The sequence below is a fragment of the Nerophis lumbriciformis genome, linkage group LG19 (genome assembly GCF_033978685.3).
Source record: "Nerophis lumbriciformis linkage group LG19, RoL_Nlum_v2.1, whole genome shotgun sequence".
In the NCBI taxonomy this organism is placed as follows: domain Eukaryota; kingdom Metazoa; phylum Chordata; class Actinopteri; order Syngnathiformes; family Syngnathidae; genus Nerophis; species Nerophis lumbriciformis.
This window is the reverse complement of record NC_084566.2, coordinates 17,381,466-17,405,121: the sequence shown is the minus strand read 5'-3', so window position 1 is coordinate 17,405,121 and position 23,656 is coordinate 17,381,466. Positions and strand designations below refer to the sequence as shown.

The 23,656-nt window shown below is 40.6% G+C and overlaps 1 protein-coding gene across 2 annotated transcripts in view; it reads left to right on the top strand.

Moving 5' to 3' along the window:
* LOC133618775 (pre-B-cell leukemia transcription factor 1) overlaps nt 1–23,656 on the top strand; it is a 178,428-nt gene that overhangs the window by 115,947 nt on the left and 38,825 nt on the right. For both annotated transcript variants that reach the window (XM_061979471.2, XM_061979470.2), the window contains exon 3: nt 16,935–17,179. In XM_061979471.2, coding sequence (XP_061835455.1) covers nt 16,935–17,179 — 245 coding nt within the window. The remainder of the gene's footprint in view (nt 1–16,934; nt 17,180–23,656) is intronic.

The window sequence follows — 23,656 nt, the reverse complement described above, 5'->3', positions numbered from 1 at the left end:
TCATGAAACAGGCCTGTAGAGATGAAATAGTCTTGTGATTTTTTTCCCACACATACATATATTGCGCTCTACTACGGTATCGAGCACTATTTTTTGGATAACCTTATTAAGACATATATATATATATATATATATATATATATATATATATATATATATATATATATATATATATATATATATATATATATATATATATGTATATGTGTATGTGTGTATATATATATATATATATATATATATATATATATATATATATATACACTTTGCGTGCAATCCACTTTTCGGTCTCCGACCAAATTTTTTAGGCCCAATGCGGCCTCCCCAGTCAAAACATTTGGTTACCCCGGCTGTAGTACCGTATTTTTCGGACTATAAGTCGCAGTTTTTTTCATAGTTTGGCCGGGGGTGCGACTTATACTCAGGAGCAACTTATGTGTGAAACTATTAACACATTACCGTAAAATATCAAATAAGGGACGGCGTGGCGAAGTTGGTAGAGTGGCCGTGCCAGCAATCGGAGTGTTGCTGGTTACTGGGGTTCAATCCCCACCTTCTACCATCCTAGTCACGTCCGTTGTGTCCTTGGGCAAGACACTTCACCCCTTGCTCCTGATGGCTGCTGGTTAGCGCCTTGCATGGCAGCTCCCGCCATCAGTGTGTGAATGTGTGTGTGAATGGGTGAATGTGGTAATACTGTCAAAGCGCTTTGAGTACCTTGAAGGTAGAAAAGCACTATACAAGTATAACCCATTTATCATTTATCATTTATTATTTAGCTCATTCACGTATGAGACTAGACGTATAAGATTTCATCGGATTTAGCGATTAGGAGTGACAGATTGTTTGGTAAACGTATAGCATGTTCTATATATTATAGTTATTTGAATGACTCTTACCATAATATGTTACGTTAACATACCAGGCACGTTCTCAGTTGGTTATTTATGTGTCATATAACGTACACTTATTCAGCCTGTTGTTCACTATTCTTTATTTATTTTAAATTGCCTTTCAAATGTCTATTCTTGGTGTTGGGTTTTATCAAATAAATTTCCCCAAAAAAATGCAACTTATACTCCAGTGCGACTTATATATGTTTTTTTCCTTCTTTATTATGCATTTTCGGCCGGAGAGACTTATACTCCGGAGCGACTTATACTCCGAAAAATACGGAATGTGGGTCAGTGTGTTTGTGAGTGTGCATGTGTGTTTTCTGTCGAAAAATGTGTCTTTAGCACATTACAGTGATGCATTCAATCTAAGTAAGTCAATTAACCGGATGATAAATGAAAATTATGTCGGTAAGTTTTTTAGCCTCGATAATCACCGTATGTATCGTTATTACAATAATATTGTTTATTCACAATAATTTGTCGATAAATATAACGCCCATTAAAAATGTGGAATCGACCCAGGCCTATCTACAAGCTGATGTGTGTTTTTGTCATAATAATACAAATTTGATTAGTTTTCTGGAATTGATTTGTTGATCATGTCTGGAAACACCCGAGGCAAAAATGTAACCGGCATAGGCGCTGCTGCTTAGGGTGTCGCCCTTTTATCTACTCAGTGCAATGTGTGCATGGAAAGATTTGAGAATGTCACAATCATAATAAAAATGAAAACATTGATAAATTGATTTAATATCTGCTCATACCTTAAATAAACACAATGTTATGTCAGTATTAGATCACACTAATATTTTTTGCATTTACATAAAAAAGTAAGTATGATTATGTTGCACCACATGTCCAGAGTAAATATACATTTGAAAGAAAAAAAAGTCCTCTTAATGTATGTTTTTGTTCATGTATTGTTTTTAGTTCTGGGCAGTATAGACTGACTGATCAATAAATACATTTGCTAAGAGAAATTCTGTTATATACTGTATGCAATTACGAAAACGAAGCCTTTTAATTAATATAACTACATTACGTCTACATTTTTTGTAGTTGCAAATTATATTTTGTTGGATTGTAACGATTAATCGATTAATTTGATGAAAAATATAATCTCACTATATTCTGTTGCTTTGATTACTCGTTTATAGAGTATGACTGATAACAATAAAGACAAAAAAAGAGCCCGGAACTTTAAATACGCAGACTCAGATGTCACACGGCCGCTGCACAAGAGCAGTGGTGTGTTGTGACCGTTGTGGTGGTGAGTTTATTTGTATTTTTATTCACGCACAAATGTAAAAAGTGCAATTTAAATGTTGATGTTTATTTCGAAAAAAAATAAGATGATGGCAAGCAGAAAATGTGTTTATTTTCTTGAAAATGCGCTTTGAGGCTATAAAATGTGTTTTATCCAATTACTCGATTAATCGAACAAACTAATCGATGACTAAAATAATCGATCGCTCCAGCCCTAACACTCTGTAGTTTTCACTGATAGAGAATGGCAAAATATTGCAAATCCCTCTCTGTATGATGCAGTGCAAACTACACGTATTTTTGTTCCGGTGCAATACTACACTTGTAAAAGCAACATCTTACCTCTAGTATTGGATGTCATTAGATTGTCCAGGTGTACCTAATAAGGTGGTCAGTTTAAAAACAGATGATGGCAAGCAGTAAATGTGTTTTTTTTCCTGAAAATGAGGCTATAAAATGTGTTTTGTCCGATTACTCGATTAATCGAACAAACCAGTCGATAGATTACTCAATGACTAAAATAATCGATCGCTCCAGACCTAATATTTTGTAGTTTTCACTGATATTTTGCTTGCTTAGCTCTATGAGAGTGGCGAAATATTACAAACCCCTCTCTGTATGATGCAGTGCAAACTACACACATTTTTGTTCCGGCGCAATACTACACTTGTAAAAGCAACATTTTCGCTCTTGTATTGGATGCCATTAGATTGTCCAGGTGTACCTAATAAGGTGGCCAGTTTAAAAATAGATGATGGCAAGCAAAAAATGTTTCTCTTCCTGAAAATGAGGCTATAAAATGTGTTTTATCCGATTACTCGATTAATCGAACAAACTAATCGATGACTAAAATAATCGATCGCTCCAGGTCTAATATTGTGTAGTTTTCCCTGGTATTTTGCTTGCTTAGCCCTATTAGAGTGGCAAAATATTACAAACCCCTCTCCTTATGATGCAGTGCACACTACACGCATTTTTGTTCCGGCGCAATACTACACTTGTAAAAGCAACATTTTCGCTCTTGTATTGGATGTCATTAAATTGTCCAGGTGTACCTAATAAGGTGGCCAGTTTAAAAACAGATGATGGCAAGCAGAAAATGTTTCTCTTCCTGAAAATGAGGCTATAAAATGTGTTTTATCCGATTACTTGATTAATCGAACAAACTATTCGATAGATTATTCGATGACTAAAATAATAGATCGCTTCAGCCCTAATATTTTGTAGTTTTCACTGATATTTTTCTTGCTTAGCTCTATGAGAGTGGCAAAATATTACAAACTGTATGATGCAGTGCCAACTACATGCATGTTTGTTCCGGTGCAATACTACACTTGTAAAAGCAACATTTTCGCTCTTGTATTGGATGTCATTAGATTGTCCAGGTGTACCGTTTAAAAACGCTTCCCAACATCGTGTGCACTTGAGTGTGTTGTGCACACGACACAACGTCACTTTACTGTCTCAGTAATGACACCGGCACGCCTTATCTGTGCGTACTTGGTTCCCGGCGTGGGTCACTTTGAGGCGTGACTCCCGCTCGTATCAAATGCAGATGAGCGGATGCTGAACTCCCCGGCGGAGCATAGAGGCGAGGACTTGTATTAGTGATACTTGTCATGTCTGCTGTAAATCACGCCGCGTCTTTTTTCTTCTTCTTCTTCTTCCTTCTCCAGGTTGCTAGGTTGTTGTTTTGTCTCAAAATGCCGCGTGGCGGGGATGAATGGTGGTGATGTTACATTATCATGTGGCTGTCGCTTTCACTCCTGCTGACTGCTCTGTGACAGGCCCACACACACACACACACACACACACACACACACATTCTTGTATTTGTTACCTTCTTGAGACCTCCGAAAAATACCTACCTCTTTAGGACCACCCATTCTAGACATATAAAGATTTGTATTTACAACATTAATAATATGTACATACTATGCAAATATAAAAAAGCTTGTTGTGAAAAATGAGTTGGAATTTCACAAGAAAAATTCTTAATTTTACTCAACGCAAGTGAAAATTTTACAAGAAAAAACTGAACATTTGTGCAATATTATGATAAAAATTGGAATTTTACTCAATAACAGTTGCAATTTTATAAGAAAAGTTAAAATGTTGGGGATAGGTTGATTGGCAACACTAAATTGGCCCTAGTGTGTGAATGTGAGTGTGAATGTTGTCTGTCTATCTGTGTTGGCCCTGTGATGAGGTAGCGACTTGTCCAGGGTGTACACCGCCTTCCCCCCAAATGCAGCTGAGATAGGCTCCAGCACCCCCCGCGACCCCAAAAGGGACAAGCGGTAGAAAATGGATGGATGGATGGAAGTTAAAATGTTGGCAATTCGATGAAAAGAGTTGTAATTTTACTTGACAAAAGTCACAATTTTATAGGAAAACTTTGAAATGTTGGCAATATTATAATAATAATCGGATTTTTACTTGGCAAAAATATGACAAGTCATAATCCTACTCAAATAAGTCACTATTTTACAACAACAACAAAAAACATTTGTCAATATTGTGATAAAAGTCAGAATTTTACATAAGTACTAATTTTACTGGAAAATATTGCAATATTACAGAAACAGAACTAATATGAGAAATGGTTCCCAATTTTATAAGAGAAAAGTCGATACATTGTGAGAAAAAGACAGCTTTTAGTTCATTTTATTTTATTTTGTTTTCGAAAATGGATGGATGAATTGAATTTTTTGTTTCTAATTGGTTTTTAAACTTCATTATTTATGTCACGTTATTACAGTATGTCTCTATATACATATTTATTTTATTAATTTTAGTCAAAGGGGGCACATTTCAATTTCTTACACACACTTGTAAGAAGAGGAGGAGCGCTTCAAATTTTTACACACACTTCAATCAATCAATCAATGTTTATTTATGTAGCCCTAAATCACAAGTGTCTCAAAGGGCTGCACAAGCCACAACGACATCCTCGGTACAGAGCCCACATAACCCACTTGTTATTTCATATGTTGACCAGAGGGGGAGCACTTTTTAAACCGACACACGGTCAATTTGAAAAATCCCTTCTTTTTGGGACCACCCTAATTTTGATAGATTTCACCACCAGGGGTGCACATGAGACATTCTCTATTAGATGCAATGGTTTTCCGTATTGGGACCATGATTTCGGTCCTAACTTGTTCACCGGTCCTCATATGGAAGGTACTTTTCCTTCTTGATGTCTCAAGAAGGGTAGGAATACAAGAACACACACACACAGTGTCAGGAGCAGGCCTGATTTATTAACTGCTGAAACCCTAGATGACGTGTGCCCACACAATCAATAGAAAGCACAGCCACTGCCTGCGCCTCTGCCGGGTCATGTGACCAGGGAAAGGAGCTCGGCGTGGAAGGACTCTAACATGCACACGCACTCTCGCTCGCCGGCTGCAGAGTATATTGCATTACTCTATAGATATAGATGGCGGCGCCCTGATGGCAGCGGCTTGCAGACGCTCTTGGAAGTGTAGAGCGATTTGGCAAAAATATCCGTCAATTCTGTCTATTTCATGGCTGGCTCACAGCGTGGACACTTCGTGATCAGATACGACCGACAGACGATTCTGGATGTGGATAGATCGGGCCGTTATAGGCTGAAAGATGCGGGTACTTTCGACCTCCTCGCTAGCATGGGGATTCTTCGCTGGCTACATCCAGCGGCCTCCAAAGCAGCGGAGTTAAGTACCAGCGTGGACCGTCAACGGAAGACACGTAAGCGGTGTGAGCGGAAGCAGAAGCGGGGATGCCGAGCGGGGCTAACAACAAAGCGAAAGGCTAATCCTCAAAGAAGCGCTAGTCCGGGTGAGAAGTTAGTTAAAATAGAACTAGCCAGCGCCAGGCTGGATAATACCTGCACACATAGCAACTATTTTAGAACAATACACAACTCAAAAAATGTTTTTTCTGTGTCAGAAGTAGACATGCACTCTACTGAGGTGGCAAGTTATGATGCGTTCGGTTTATCACAGCATCAAGCAAACAATCGGAAAATTCCCGTCATATCAATTCCTAGATATGGTCGTAATTATTTAAATTGCACTACACATAATAAACACAACATTATTAATATTGCTACTACGGATAATTTCAACAAAAACTCCTCAAAACAGCCCACTACCTATAATATGGGCTTCTTAAACATAAGATCATTATCTTCCAAAACGTTATTAGTTAATGAGGTCATTAGAGACAATAATCTTGACGTTATTGGTCTCGCCGAGACCTGGCTCAAACCAGACGATTTCTTTGCGCTGGGTGAGGCGTCTCCTCCTGGCTATGCGGGAGCGCATATTGCCCGTCCCATTAAAAGGGGTGGGGGAGTTGCACTCATCCACAATAAAAACTTTAATCTTACCCCGAACCTAAATAATAAATATAACTCGTTTGAGATGCTTACTATGAGGTTTGTCACACCGCTGCCTCTCCACCTGGCTGTTATCTACCGCCCCCCAGGACCCAATTCGGACTTCATCAGTGAATTTTCAGAGTTCGTTGCTGATTTAGTGACGCACGCCGACAATATAATCATAATGGGGGACTTTAATATCCATATGAATACCCCATCGGACCCTCAGTGCATGGCGCTCCAGACTATAATTGATAGCTGTGGTCTTACACAAATAATAAATGAACCTACGCATCGCAACGGAAATACGATAGATCTAGTGCTGGTCAGGGGTGTCACCACCTCCAAAGTTACGATACTCCCGTATACTAAAGTAATGTCCGATCATTACCTTATAAAATTCGAAGTTCTGACTCATTGTCAACAAACTAATAATAATAACTACTATAGCAGCCGCAACATTAATGCTGCCACAACGATGACTCTTGCTGGCCTACTGCCTTCGGTAATGGCACCATTCCCAAACTATGTCGGCTCTATTGATAACCTCACTAACAACTTTAACGACGCCCTGCGCGACACCATTGATAGTATAGCACCGCTAAAGCTTAAAAGAGCCCCTAAAAGGCGCACCCCATGGTTTACAGAAGAAACTAGAGCCCATAAATTATCATGTAGAAAGCTGGAACGCAAATGGCGCGCTACTAAACTTGAGGTTTTCCATCAAGCATGGAGTGATAGTTTAACAACTTATAAACACATGCTTACCCTAGCTAAAGCTAAATATTACTCAAATCTCATCCACCTCAACAAAAATGATCCGAAATTTTTGTTTAGTACAGTAGCATCGCTAACCCAACAAGGGACTCCTCCCAGTAGCTCCACCCACTCAGCAGATGATTTTATGAATTTCTTTAATAAGAAAATTGAACTCATTAGAAAGGAGATTAAAGACAATGCATCGCAGCTACAACTGGGTTCTATTAACACAGATACGACTGTATCTACGAAGGATACCGCCCTCCAAAATAGTTTCTCTCTCTTTGATGAAATAACATTAGAGGAATTGTTAAGATGTGTCAATGGGACAAAACAAACAACATGTTTACTTGACCCATTTCCTGGGAAACTTATTAAGGAGCTTTTTGTATTATTAGGTCCATCAGTGCTAAATATTATAAACTTATCACTCTCCTCTGGCACTGTTCCACTAGCATTCAAAAAAGCGGTTATTCATCCTTTGCTCAAAAGACCTAACCTCGATCCTGACCTCATGGTAAACTACCGGCCGGTGTCCCACCTTCCGTTTATCTCGAAAATCCTCGAAAAAATTGTCGCACAGCAGCTAAATGAACACTTGGTGTCTAACAATCTCTGTGAACCTTTTCAATCCGGTTTCAGGGCAAATCACTCTACGGAGACAGCCCTCGCAAAAATGACTAATGATCTACTGCTAACGATGGATTCTGATGCGTCATCTATGTTGCTGCTTCTTGATCTTAGCGCTGCTTTCGATACCGTCGATCATAATATTTTATTAGAGCGTATCAAAACACGTATTGGTATGTCAGACTTAGCCTTGTCGTGGTTTAACTCCTATCTTACTGACAGGATGCAATGCGTCTCCCATAACAATGTGACCTCGGACTATGTTAAGGTAACGTGCGGAGTCCCCCAAGGTTCGGTTCTTGGCCCTGCACTCTTTAGTATTTACATGCTGCCGCTAGGTGACATCATACGCAAATACGGTGTTAGCTTTCATTGCTATGCTGATGACACCCAACTCTACATGCCCCTAAAGCTGACCAACACGCCGGATTGTAGTCAGCTGGAGGCGTGTCTTAATGAAATTAAACAATGGATGTCTGCTAACTTCTTGCAACTCAACACTAAGAAAACGGAAATGCTGATTATCGGTCCTGCTAAACACCGACATTTATTTGATAATACCACCTTAACATTTGACAACCAAACAATTACACAAAGCGACTCAGTAAAGAATCTGGGTATTATCTTCCACCCAACTCTCTCCTTTGAGTCACACATTAAGAGTGTTACTAAAACGGCCTTCTTTCATCTCCGTAATATCGCTAAAATTCGTTCCATTTTGTCCACTAGCGACGCTGAGATCATTATTCATGCGTTCGTTACGTCTCGTCTCGATTACTGTAACGTATTATTTTCGGGTCTCCCTATGTCTAGCATTAAAAAATTACAGTTGGTACAAAATGCGGCTGCTAGACTTTTGACAAGAACAAGAAAGTTTGATCATATTACGCCTATACTGGCTCACCTGCACTGGCTTCCTGTGCACTTAAGATGCGACTTTAAGGTTTTACTACTTACGTATAAAATACTACACGGTCTAGCTCCAGCCTATCTTACCGATTGTATTGTACCATATGTCCCGGCAAGAAATCTGCGTTCAAAGAACTCCGGCTTATTAGTGATTCCCAGAGCCCAAAAAAAGTCTGCGGGCTGTAGAGCGTTTTCTATTCGGGCTCCAGCACTATGGAATGCCCTCCCGGTAACAATTAGAGATGCTACCTCAGTAGAAACATTTAAGTCCCATCTTAAAACTCATTTGTATACTCTAGCCTTTGAATAGCCCCCCTTTTTTTAGACCAGTTGATCTGCCGTTTCTTTTCTTTTCTCCTCTGCTGCCCCCTATCCCTTGTGGAGGGGAAGACACACAGATCCGGTGGCCATGGATGGGGTGCTGGCTGTCCGGGGTCGGGACCCGGGGTGGACCGCTCGCCTGTATATTGGTTGGGAACATCTCTGCGCTGCTGACCCGTCTCCGCTCGGGATGGTTTCCTGCTGACCCCACTGTGGACTGGACTCTTACTGTTATGCTGGATCCACTATGGACTGGACTCTCACAATATTATGTTAGACCCACTCGACATCCATTGCATTCGGTCTCCCTAGAGGGGGGGGGTTACCCACATATGCGGTCCTCTCCAAGGTTTCTCATAGTCATTCACATCGACGTCCCACTGGGGTGAGTTTTTCCTTGCCCTTATGTGGGCTATACCGAGGATGTCGTTGTGGCTTGTGCAGCCCTTTGAGACACTTGTGATTTAGGGCTATATAAATAAACATTGATTGATTGATTGATTGATATTAATGGGAAATGGATCCAGTCCAGCGTCGGCCACCCCGCTGCCAGTCAAGAGGCGCCTTGAGTTCGCCATGGCCGCTGCCTCGTTTGACTGTACATCTCGCTAAATGCGGCACAATGCCTCAATATCATTAATTAAACATGCTTTCATTTAAAAGCACTTGAGGAGGGGGGGTGCGCGGGGGCGGACGCTCAAGGGCTGCCGGTCTGCGTTTTGTGCGTTTCTCAATGCCTGAGTTAGTAGTGTGTGTCCTCTGTGTGTGTGCACCTTGGTTCTTCCCTGTGCGAGTGGGTGGCTTAATCGCCCCGTTTATTTACGCTCCTGTTGTCTGCACACAGCAGGCAGTGCGGCGGTGGATGCTAGCCAGCTCTTAAGGGAGCAAAGCGGTAGAAATTAGTTGTGTCAATAAGCAAAACAAAGGCTTATTCTTAGAATTCCATGCATTATTCCGGATGGAGAATTGTTTATTCATTTTTAATGCCTTTTTTGATGGGGGTAGAGGGGCGCACTGCCCCACATAGAGGAGGAGGGAGGGAGGAATTGTGTCCTTTCATTGTTCAATTAAGTCTGTCGGTAATGATCAAGATGAGACGACGGCCATCTTCCTTTTATAGATACTAATCTGTGACTGCCGGTGGAATAAAGGGACGCCACAGCAGCGCGGACCCCCACAATAAAAGCCTCTCGCCGCTATTATGCAAACGTACGCACGTGATGTATCGTAATAGAGGCCACTTGTGCTCCTGTCAGGTGATTATGTTAATGTATGGTCGGCGTCTGCAGAGTTCACGAGGCACACTCCGACTGGCATTAAGACCGCGTCGATTCCGTCGCTATTAGCCGAGAGGAATAAATAAAGCTGATGGGTAATTAAACCGCATTGTTTGATCCCCCTTATTAATTGTATTTATTTAATCCATTTCATGCTTTTAGCCGTGCACTCTGGGAGTCGGAGGGAGGGAATTAATAAATCACTCTTAGGCTCATTAGATTTTCCCCCCTCTGGTCGGGATGTGCCACTATTTTGTCAGCATCCAATTGGCGAGCGTTTCCTGCCGGTGTGATTCACATGGAAAAATGTCTGCCAATGCATACACACACACACACACACACACACACACACACACACACACACACATGGAGGTTGACGCATGCGTGCGCCTCCCCCCGTGTGAACTCCTGACCTTTTCCAGCCGTCTGATGGCCATTGACATTTGCCTCTTGAGCGGAGCTCGCTCACGTGTTGGAGCTGATGGGAATGGATGATGATATAGCTCCAGGAGGAAAAAGAAGGAAAAAAGGGGGTGTAGACGAGCATCCATCTGGACCCCCCGCTCGCCACAAAGGTCGCAGGGCGACCGCGGCTTACGTCCTCATTTACAAAAGAGCCGCCGCTGCGAGCGGCCACTGTTGGGGGAACAATACGCCGTCATTTACGCTCGCCGTCTTCGTCCGTCATCACAGAGTAGACGGACAGGATGTTGCTGGCTATTATTACATTGTCCGGCTCGCGCGCGCGCTGGGCAACGGAGGCACGGAAGCGGCACAAGCTTTGTCTTTGTCCTTGAAGACAGCGGATGTAATGGAGGGCTGCACCTGGCCGCATTTTTCCTTCTCGCCACCTTAGTGAGGGAAGGAAGCCTCGCTGCTGCTCCTTTACTGAGGGAGCCTTCTGGTGGCGGGAAGAGGCAGGACAGTGTCTGTCACCAAAATAAACGCCAGTCAAACCAAAGAAGGCTGGAATGAAAGCTAGTAGATAAGGGTTCATATTACACATACAGTTTGGACACACCTTCTCATTTCAATGCCTTTTCTTTATTTTCATGACTATTTACATTGTAGATTGTCACTGAAGGCATCAAAACTTATTTCTTGTACTTTGTATAGACTTTGAGTTTGAACCGTTTCTTAAAGTGGATCATTTTCATACATTGTTTCATTTCTTTGCTTAATCCGTTCCATAATTCAGCCGTGAGAGGAAAACAAAATTCCACAGATTAGCCGCAACTTTGTATAAACCGCAGGGCTCAAAGCTTGGGGAAAAAAAGTAGCTGCTTAAAGTCCGGAAAATTATTTACTTTCATTGTTGACCGGTAGCCCACTTTTCTGGAAATTGGTTAAGTTTGATAAATCTTTCTTACTAAACAACAAAATAAAAATAAATATACAAAACAAATTAAATAATACTAAGAGTCAAAATATTCTAAATCGCTCATTAAGTGCAGTGTTGTACCACTGCCAACAACAACAACAACAATAATAAACATACAAAAAAAGCCAAAAGTTTGGACACACCTTCTCATTCAATGTGTTTTCTTTATTTTCATGACTATTTACATTGTAGATTGTCACTGAAGGCATCAAAACTATGAATGACATGTGGAGTTAATAAGGTTCAAGATGTTTATCAGGATTCTTTTTCCTTGTACTTTGTAAAGACTTTGAGTTTGAACCGTTTCTTAAAGTGGATCATTTTAGTACAATGTTTGATTTCTTTGCTTAATCCGTTCCATAATTTAGCCGTGAGAGGTAAAAATAAATCCACAGATTAGCCGCAGGGCTCAAAGCTTGGGGAAAAAAAGTAGCGGCTTATAGTCCGGAAAATTATTTACTTTCATTGTTGACCGGTAGCCCACTTTTCTGGAAATTAGTTAAGTTTGACAAATCTTTCCACTAAACAAAAAATAACTATCCGTGTTGGCCCTGTGATGAGGTGGCGACTTGTCCAGGGTGTACCCCGCCTTTCGCCCAAATGCAGCTGAGATAGGCTCCAGCACCCCCCGAGACCCCAAAAGGGACAAGCGGTAGAAAATGGATGGATGGAAATATACAAAATTATAAATAATACTAAGAATCTAAATATTCTAAACCGCTCATGAAGTGCAGTGTTGTATCACTGCCAACAACAATAATAAACATAGAGTACAGGCCAAAAGTTTGGACACACCTTCTCATTCAATGGATTTTCTTAATTTTCATGACTATTTACATTGTAGATTGTCACTGAAGGCATCAAAACTATGAATGAACACATGTGGAGTTATGTACTTAACAAAAAAAAGGTGAAATAACTAAAAACATGTTTTATATTCTAGTTTCTTCAAAATAGCCACCCTTTGCTCTGATTATTGCTTAGCACACTCTTAGCATTCTCTTGATGAGCTTAGCACACCTGTGAAGTGAAAACTGTTTCTGGTGACTACCTCTTGAAGCTCATCGAGAGAATGCCAAGAGTGTGCAAAAAAAAGTAATCAGAGCAAAGGGCGGCTATTTTGAAGAAACTAGAATATAAAACATGTTTTCAGTTATTTCACCTTTTTCTGTTAAGTACATAACTCCACATGTGTTCATTCATAGTTTTGATGCCTTCAGTGACAATCTACAATGTAAATAGTCATGAAAATTAAGAAAACACATTGAATGAGAAGGTGTGTCCAAACGTTTGGGCTGTACTCTGTTTATTATTATTGTTGTTGGGAGTGGTACAAAACTGCACTTCATGAGCGGTTTAGAATTTTTCGATTCTTAGTGTTGTTTATGGTTTTATATATTTTTTCAGAAAAGTGGGCTACCGGTCAACAATGAAAGTACCGTATAAGATTTCACCTCATAATATTATTAAATTAATTGCTGTGCATTTGATTATTAGATTTGTATTACATACACTATAAAAAAATATATATATTTTTCAGTAAAAAAATTTAATAAAATAACTGTCAGCTGAGTCGCCACAAATTCACAGTAAAATTTGCGATGGTTTTTACAGCATATTACTGTAAATGGAAAAACGGTAGTATAGTTGTTGTTTTTTACTGTAACATCTATTGTCATTTCTACAGTGTACAATTTGATGAATAACTTGCTTTGATATAACTCAAGCAGAAATGTATTTTGTTTTAATTTTATAGCTGAGATAGGCTCCAGCGCCCCCCGCGACCCCAAAGGGAATAAGCGGTAGAAAATGGATGGATGGAAGTTGGAAATGAATGATAGTATTATATTTGTTGCATTATTAGATAATAAAGTTTAAAATATACACAATAGCATGCAATACATGTATTTCTGTCTGTCACAATGAAAATATTACATTTAGTAAATGATCCATTTTCCACTGCTTGTCCCATTTGGGGTCGCGGGGGGGTGCTGGAGCCTATCCCAGCTGCATTGATAAAATGCTTTATTGACACGTATTATTTCAGGGCTTTGGCGGGCCGCATAAATGATGTGGCAGGTCAAATCTGGCCCCCGGGGCTTGACTTTGACACCTCTGGTCTATGGTCTCCAGCAAATAGGGAATCAATAACATCAACAAACAGTGTCCCCGACGACGAATGGAGAAAAAATGATCAACTTAAATAGTCTTGATTGCAAACAGGTGAAGGTGAAATGCACTGGGACAAAAGTGAAGCCGCCACGGGAAAACACCAACAAAACCGGAAGAACCTCCAAAATAAAAGCACAGGACAGGAACTAACACAAAACACGGGAGAACACTAACAAAACCCAACATAAAGACAGTAATGCATCTCATATTTTCAGCTGTTTCATGACAGCACGTCCGAAAACATTGAGGCTACAAAGTTTGTTTTACTCATCTACTTGATTGCTCAAACAAACTAATCGATAGATTACTTAATTTCTAAAATAATCAATAACTGCAGCCCTAATTATAACCATTTAAATGTAGGTCCAGATATGTTATGCGGTTAAACCAGATATTGGCAAAATACGGCCCGCGGGCCACATGCGGCCCATTAAGATTTTCAATTCGGCCCGCCGGATGTTCTACATAATTTTTTTAGACCTTTAACATCAAAACCGTAGCCGCCATTTTTATGTGCAGTGCGGTTTTTAAATAACCGTAAGTCTTGAACTAGAGAAAGTATTTCAATGGTTGAAATCTGCGGTTTTGAGTGTTATAAGAGTTATTACGGTAATCTACGTCACAGCAGCTCAGACAGGAACAAAGCAAAGTGGGTGGGGTTTGTTTTCAGAGCAGCAAGCTCGAAACGCATGTGTCAGTAACAGATGCGGAAGCAGATTTTTACAACAAATTTCTGCATAACAGTGATAATGTGCCATATTGTAGGTGTTTATTACACTTTGCATTCATATTTTGCTGTTTGTTACATTTTTGTTGTGTTTTGCTTGATTGTAAAAGATATACAACTATCGAGGAGCTGGTCTGACAAGTAAAAGAGGAGCGATGATCATATGTTGTTAATATTCAGTCTTTTATTGTTCATAGTTAATATTATGTCCCACTTTCTTTAATTTAATGTACATTCTGGGTGTCCCATTCAGTGAAAAACTGTAAAATGACATCCCGTTTTTTGAGGTGGTCTGTCATAACTTTTAGTGTTCCTGAAAAAAAGAGACCCAAACACACATACTGTACAGCAGATTTTTAAAGCTAAATGTGGATATATCATTTATAAAAACATACAAATTGGCTCCCCCAGACACATTTCTTTTCTCTCAATGTGGCCCCCTGAGTCAAAATATTTGCCCAGCTCTAGGTTAAATCAATTTTATAAAAAAAAAAAAAAAACATCCTGCTTCTTAGCTTTGTGTTATTGCTGAAAATGCAAATAAAGAAATGTTATTGATACGGTACCAATTCAGTTTTTGGTGTTTTTTTGCAACCATATTTTTTTTTTCTGTTTAGTATGGCCCATTGTCATGTTATGATGCTGGTAGGCCATGTTGTTTGTTTTGTATTGTTTTTAAGGCCATGATAGGCCATGTTTATTTACAAGTGCAGTTGAATATTAGTGTATGAGTGGGACGGAGCTTACCGTATTTTCCGGACCATAGGGCGCACATGCCGATGAATGGTCTATTTCCGATCTTCTTTTCATATATAAGGCACACCGGATTATAGGGCGCATTAAAGGAGTCATATATATTTTTATGTTTTTTCTAAATGTAAAACACTTCCTTGTGGTCGACATAACATGTAATGGTGGTTCTTTGGTCAAAATGTTGCATAAATTATGTTTTACAGATCATCTTTGAGACAGTCGCTTCAGGATGCGCCTTTTTGTGGGCGCTCTTATTTACGTGGTTCACCTTTGGCAGCGTCTTCTCCCCGTCATCTTTGTTGTAGCGATGTAGCGTGCAAGGACGGGGGTGCAAGAAGTGTCAAAAGATGAAGCTAACTGTTTTAATGACATTCAGACTTTACTTAAATCAATAACGGAGCAGTATCTTCTCATCGGGAAACAACAATGTGTCCCGTGAAAAACCGTCCGACCGGAACTCTCTAATAACTAAAGTTCCTTGGGTGAATAATGTAAACTGAATACACCGGTATGTTTTAGCGCTTTCATGGCTATTTTGTTTTAAATGTCACATGCTAAATGTGTATTTCAGTAAAAGCACATTTGTGCAGAGATGTACCTAATAAAGTGCCCAGTAAATGGGGATAATCCAGTAAAATTGCACATTTTACTTGGAAGCGCAGTCCCAGAAATGGTCCTATTCCGTGTCTTTTGTGTGCGAGGATGCCTGCTGCATTGTTTGACCATGTCCATCTCAGCCGGCTCTTTCTTCTTTGTCACGTCCCTACTTGGCTCCCCTCATCACGCCAGCTGAGTGTTAGCCGAGGGCCGCAGGCGCGTGACGACAGGTTCAAACGCGCTCTCACCTCGGCCGGAGTGTGAGCAGACGTCAGACGGAGGGGCGGAATTTGGGTGACAAGGCGGTGTTATGTTGCAGTGCGTGTGTAGTCGCAGGAAAAAGACGACATCATTGGGGTCATGCATGTTTTTATGAAGCACATTTTCAATATGAAGCCTTGTTTCTTTTTTTTCTTTTTTTCGGCAGCGTGTCTTTGCGTTAATATAACAATAAAAAAATGTTTGATTGGTGTTATGTCTTTTAAATAGCCTACTGACAAGCTAATAAAGCAGTCAGCCAGAGACTAAACATAGCCTGAGCATAAGGAGAGCAATGAAAGATGAACTCTGGTGGAAGGCTTTGTTCATTTTCTTTTTTTTTTTACATGAAATGATCGTCAGAATCGATGAAATTATCGTTTTATGGTCTTGCCGAGCTGCCGGCCTGTCTGAGGCTCCGTTTTTTTATGGCTCAGACTTGATCCATTAAAATGACGGCCATTTTTTAAAGAGGCTCGCTCAGTAGACTGACGCAGAAGATGGTTAAGACGCTCCCTAAGTCGCTGTAAAATGTCCTCTCCATTTTTCTTTTTTTGCTTTTACCTCAAGTGAGAATTTGTCACGTCACTGTCATCATTTTCTCCTCCTCTCGATGCAGTGCTGAGTATCCGTGGCGCCCAGGAGGAAGAACCTCCCGATCCCCAGCTGATGCGCTTGGACAACATGCTGCTGGCCGAGGGGGTCGCCGGGCCCGAGAAAGGCGGCGGGTCGGCAGCTGCAGCCGCCGCCGCTGCGGCCACCGGCGGCATCGGCGCCGACAACTCGGCGGAACACTCTGACTACCGGGCCAAGCTGACGCAGATACGACAGATTTACCACACGGAGCTGGAGAAATATGAGCAGGTGAGAAGCAAATCCCTTTTAAAATAGTGCAAAATTGTTGCATCAGTGTGCACTTTTACACAGAACCCTGCACAGCAACACAGTCATGCATGCCAATTGCTTCCAACACAACAGAATGCCAGTACACACAGACCATCTCTGTTACGACCCTTACACTATCTCCCATTCAAAAAAGAGGAGCGAGCCACTAGATCACAGCTAAATAAAATGATCTCATCAACCCACTCGTTGGGTTATTTCATTATCTTTAAAAGTTTTGGTAGAATTCCAACTGGACTGTTCTTCTGCCAGTGAGAGCAATACAATGTTGTAGGGTTGTCCCGATACCAATATTTTGGTACCGGTACCTAAATGTATTTCCGTACTTTTCTAAATAAAGGGGAGCACAAAAACTTGCGTTATTGGCTTTATTTTAACAAAAAATCCTATGGTACATTAAAAATATATTTCTTATTGCAATTTTATCCATTCTTTTATTAGTAAGTAAGCAAACAAAGGCTCCTAATTTAGCTGCTGATGTATGCAGTAACATATTGTGTCATTTATCATTCTATTATTTTGTCAAAATTATAAGGGACAAACTGTAAAAATTGATTATTAATCCACTTAAAATCTGCTTACTTTCTGTTTTAACATGTTCTATCTACACTTCTGTTAAAACGTAATAATCACTTATTCTTCTGTTGTTTGATACTTTACATTTGTTTTGGATGATACCACAAATTTAGGTATCGATCCGATACCAAGTAGTTACAGGATCATACTTTGGTCATATTCAAAGTCCTCGTGTCCAGGGACGTATTTCCTGAGTTTATAAACATAATAGGGATTTTAAAAGGGAAAAAATATTTTGTAATCATAGTAGTATTGACTAGATACACTCTTGTACTTGGTATCATTACAGTGGATGTCAGGTGTAGATCCACCCATGGCATTTGTTTACATTGTGACGCCAGTGAGCTACGGTATGTAGTGAAGCATGTTTAGCTATTCTTCGTCCTGCAGGGATGATACTTGTAAAAAACTCACTTTATTTGTCGCCATGGAGGCGAGGATTAGTGATTTAGAAGTAGCTAAAACATTGCCGACTGCGGCTGGATGCTAGCCGCTAGCTAGCTAGCCATGTCTCTTCCTGAGGGCATTTCAGTGTTATAACTTCACCTTTATTGTTAGTTTTTAAGCCAAAATGCGTCTATTCTCCCTTTTCTGTCTACACACTGTCTGCTTGTAAGTACACCGTGATTGTGCGCTGCCAAACATGCTCCTCTGCTCGTAAAACCAGCAATGTCACAACGTGACGACGACATGCCGTCATGCCCGTAAAAAAAGGGGGGGGCGGCGGAGACCGGTACTTTTTAGAGGCGGTATAGTACCGAATATGATTTATTAGTATCGCGGTACTATACTAGAACCGGTATACCGTACAACCCTACACTGTTGTAGTTGTACTGTTGTACAAATTGTTGTACAAAACACCCACTGTAACTTTAGGAATTTAGGGGACGGAAAAGCCTGTGTCTGTACAATTTTAGCAAAATTGTTTTAAAAACATGGTCGCCACCAAGCAAGACGTACAGGACTGAGCCACTCATTGTAATTGAGCATTTGTCTAATGATTATACAACCTTGCAGATATTTGTATTCCATGCTAGCATGTCTTTTAAATCATTTCTACTACAACCAGTAGGGGGCGCTGCAAATTTAATTTACAGTACAGGCCAAAAGTTTGGACACACCTTCTCATTTCAATGTGTTTCCTTTATTTTCATGACTGTTTTACATTGTAGATTGTCACTGAAGGCATCAAAATGATGAATGAACACATGTAGAGTTATGTACTTAACAGAAAAGGTGAAACAGCTGAAAACATGTTTTGGATTCTAGTTTCTTCAAAATAGCCACCGTTTGGTCTGAATACTGTTTGCACACTCTTGGCATTCTCTTGATGAGCTTCAAGAGGTAGTCACCAGAAATGGTTTTCACTTCACAGGTGTGCTTGAAGCTCATCAAGAGAATGCCAAGAGTGTCCAAAGCAGTAATCAGAGCAAAGGGTGGCTATTTTGAAGAAACTAGAATATTGAAAAAAAAAAAATGTTCAGTTATTTCACCTTTTTTTGTTAAGTACATAACTCCACATGTGTTCATTCATAGTTTTGATGCCTTCAGTGACAAACTACAATGTAAATAGTCATGAAAATAAAGAAAACGCATTGAATGAGGAGAAGGTGTGTCCAAACTTTTGGCCTGTACTGTACATACATGTCATTTGCCAAATTTTCCACATGACTGCGTTACATTATTCTGCTCAATACAACACTTGCATGGAAACGGGAGTGTAGAACAATTAGATATATTCATCCATCCTAACTGATAATGTTGATCAGTAATATAATATCCATCTATTATGTACTACGTTGTAAGTAAAATGGGCACCAAAGCTCCCCATTAATTATTATTATTATTATTGTTTCACTCTCCTTGTCCTCCTCCTGAGAAAATGAAACCAAAAGTTGAACTTTGATTTTCAATACAAAGGGTCACAACAGCTGTCGTGGTTGATCGTGTCAGGGTGAAGGTCAGAGGTTAGCCGCCTACTTGACCTCTTCTATCCGTGAAGGGAGTCAGCAAACATCACCCTTTCATATACACACCTGCACAATCTATTGAGAAGTGTGCCTAATGATATGGCCAGTGACTTTTGGGGTGGGATGGGGGTGTGGTTGGGGGCGTGGCTAAAAGGGGAAGAGTATATTTACAGCTAGAATTCACCAAGTCAAGTATTTCATATATATATATATATATATATATATATATATATATATATATATATATATATATATATATATATATATATATATAAGAAATACTTGACGTTCAGTGAATTCTAGCTATATATATATATATATATATATATATATATATATATATATATATATATATATATATATATATATATATATATATATATATTTTATTATTTATATATATATATATATATATATATATATATATATATATTATATATATATATATATAATATATATATATATATATATATATATATCCATCCATCCATCCATTTTCTACCGCTTATTCCCTTTGGGGTCGCGGGGGGCGCTGGAGCCTATCTCAGCTACAATCGGGCGGAAGGCGGGGTACACCCTGGACAAGTCGCCACCTCATCGCAGGGTCAACACAGATAGACAGACAACATTCACACTCACATTCACACACTAGGGCCAATTTAGTGTTGCCAATCAACCTATCCCCAGGTGCATGTTATATATATATATATATATATATATATATATATATATATATATATATATATATATATATATATATATATATATATATAAAATAAATACTTGAATTTCAGTGTTCATTTATTTACACATATACACACACATAACACTCATCTACTCATTGTTGAGTTAAGGGTTGAATTGTCCATCCTTGTTCTATTCTCTGTCACTATTTTTCAAACCATGCTGAACACCCTCTCTAATGATGCATTGATGTGTGGCACGCACAAAAGTGCTTTCATCAAATGCACTAGATGGCAGTATTGTCCTGTTTAAGAGTGTCACAACATTGCTGTTTACGGCAGACGAACTGCTTTACGGTATACAAAAAAGTGACTGCTGTTGTTGTGTGTTGTTGCCACGCTGGGAGGACGTTAATGAAACTGCCTAACAATAAACCCACATAAGAAACCAAGAACTCGCCCTCCATCATTCTATAGTTATAACGTGATTGGGCAGGTACGCTTTTTTATATTGTGGAGGACCTGAGTCCGCCTGAATTTCGGGAGATTTTCGGGAGAAAATTTGTCCCGGGAGGTTTTCGGGAGAGGCGCTGAATTTCGGGAGTCTCCCGGAAAATCCGTGAGGGTTGGCAAGTATGGAGAAGAGGCAAGACCGGTGTGTTGTTTTATTTAACGTAATTAGGATATAATGTAATGCGGAGGTGTACTTATAACAATTTTATAGACAAATGATACTATTTATAGTAGCGGTGGAGTCTGTGGGGGCGCAACAAATGTTCTTCTTCCTAGAGGGGGCGTAACAGAAAATAATTGAAAAGCACTGCTTTAGCCAAACGTTCAATGCACGATTAGTTGCTAAGCAAAACAGCATTTTGCTTTATTGCGGAAATGTTTTTCAACCAATCTTGGTTCAAATGTTACCGGCTTGCTTGTCAGCCCCCTAAAGGTCTGTACTGCCCTCTCAGGACAGTTGTACCACATAACATTGGCAATGTTATTTGTTGGATAGTTCCAGTTTGATGCAACAGGCTTCCATAGCCAGTTAGCATAAAGTGTACAGCGTGTGTAGCAGGCTAGCTTAGTAACAGTACAAAGTAGAGTTGTCCCGATACCAATATTTTGGTACAGGTACTGGTACCAAAATGTATTTCGATACGTTTCGATACTTTTCTAAATGAAGGGTACCACAAAAAATTGCATTATTGGCTGTATTTTAACAACAAATCTTATGGTACGTTAAACATATTTCTTATTGCAATATGTGAACAATTCTGCCAAACCAAATACCAACATTCAGGAAGGGCAGAATAAGGAGTGTAAACTGCAAAAAAAAAAAAACGAATGTAAAAAGACTAGATTTTAGGAAAAAAAAATTACTATAAAGGGTCAGGGTTAGTGGGGTTATGGTTAGTGGGGTTAGGGTTAGGGTTAGGATTGAGGGTTAGGGTTAGGGTTGGGGTTAGGGGGGTAGGTTAGAGGGTTAGGGTCAGGGTGAAATTAACTAGCTGCATGGACCGATAATGTTACTTCATTAGACGTCCTGAATTAGGATTTGTATGTCTGGAAATTAGCAGGACTTTGAAGCTAGAAATAGTATTTTTCTATGTAGTATTTTATACTGAAATAGTATATCATATCAGTGTTTTATTCTAAAAACAAGCATTACTCAAATTGCTATTTTTAAATTACAATACTTGAGATGTTGCAGAATATTTAAACAATATTTTTTTTATGTGGGGAATATCAAAATATTGTATTTGAATAGTTATTTTGAATAGTTAGTTTTTTATGTTGATTTAATAAAAAATTTAAAATAAAATAAAAATAAATTAAAACTTTAAATAAAATAAAACTCCTCTCTGAGCTGCCACCTTACCGTGGTAGAGGAGTTTGCGTGTCCCAATGATCCTAGGAGCTATGTTGTCCGGGGGCTTTATGCCCCCTGGTAGGGTCTCCCAAGACAAACTGGTCCTAGGTGAGGGATCAGACAAAGAGCAGCTCGAAGACCTCCATGACGAATACAAATAAAGGACCCAGATTTCCCTCGCCCGGACGCGGGTCACCGGGGCCCCCCTCTGGAGCCAGGCCCGGAGGCGGGGCACGATGGCGAGCGCCTGGTGGCCAGGCCTGTCCCCATGGGGCCCGGCCGGGCACAGCCCGAAGAGGCAACGTGGGTCCACCCTCCAATGGGCTCACCACCCATAGCAGGGGCCATAGAGGTCGGGTGCAGTGTGAGCTGGGCGGCAGTCGAGGGCAGGGCACTTGGCGGTCCGATCCTCGGCTGCAGAAGCTAGCTCTTGGGACGTGGAACGTCACCTCGCTGGGGGGAAAGGAGCCTGAGCTAGTGCGCGAGGTCGAGAAGTTCCGGCTAGATATAGTCGGACTCACTTTGACGCACAGCAAGGGCTCTGGAACCAGTTCTCTCGAGAGGGGCTGGACTCTCTTCCACTCTGGCGTTGCCGGCAATGAGAGGCGACGGGCTGGAGTGGCAATTCTTGTTGCCCCCCGGCTCAGAGCCTGCACGTTGGAGTTCAACCTGGTGGACGAGAGGGTAGCTTCCCTCCGCCTTCGGGTGGGGGGACGAGTCCTGACTGTGGTTTGCGCTTACGCGCCAAACCGCAGCTCAGAGTACCCACCCTTTTTGGATTCGCTCGAGGGAGTACTTGAGAGTGCTCCCCCGGGTGATTCCCTCGTTCTACTGGGGGACTTCAATGCTCATGTTGGCAGCGACAGTGAAACCTGGAGAGGCGTGATTGGGAAGAATGGCCGCCCGGATCTGAACCCAAGTGGTGTTTTGTTATTGGACTTTTGTGCCCGTCACAGATTGTCCATAATGAACACTATGTTCAAACATAAGGGTGTCCATATGTGCACTTGGCACCAGGACACCCTAGGCCGCAGTTCCATGATCGACTTTGTAGTTGTGTCATCGGATTTGCGGCCTCATGTTTTGGACACTCGGGTGAAGAGAGGGGCGGAGCTTTCTACTGATCACCACCTGGTGGTGAGTTGGCTGCGATGGTGGGGGAGGATGCCGGACAGACCCGGCAGGCCCAAACGCATTGTGAGGGTTTGCTGGGAACGTCTGGCAGAGTCTCCTGTCAGAGAGAGTTTCAATTCCCACCTCCGGAAGAACTTTGAACATGTCACGAGGGAGGTGCTGGACATTGAGTCCGAGTGGACCATGTTCCGCGCCTCTATTGTCGAGG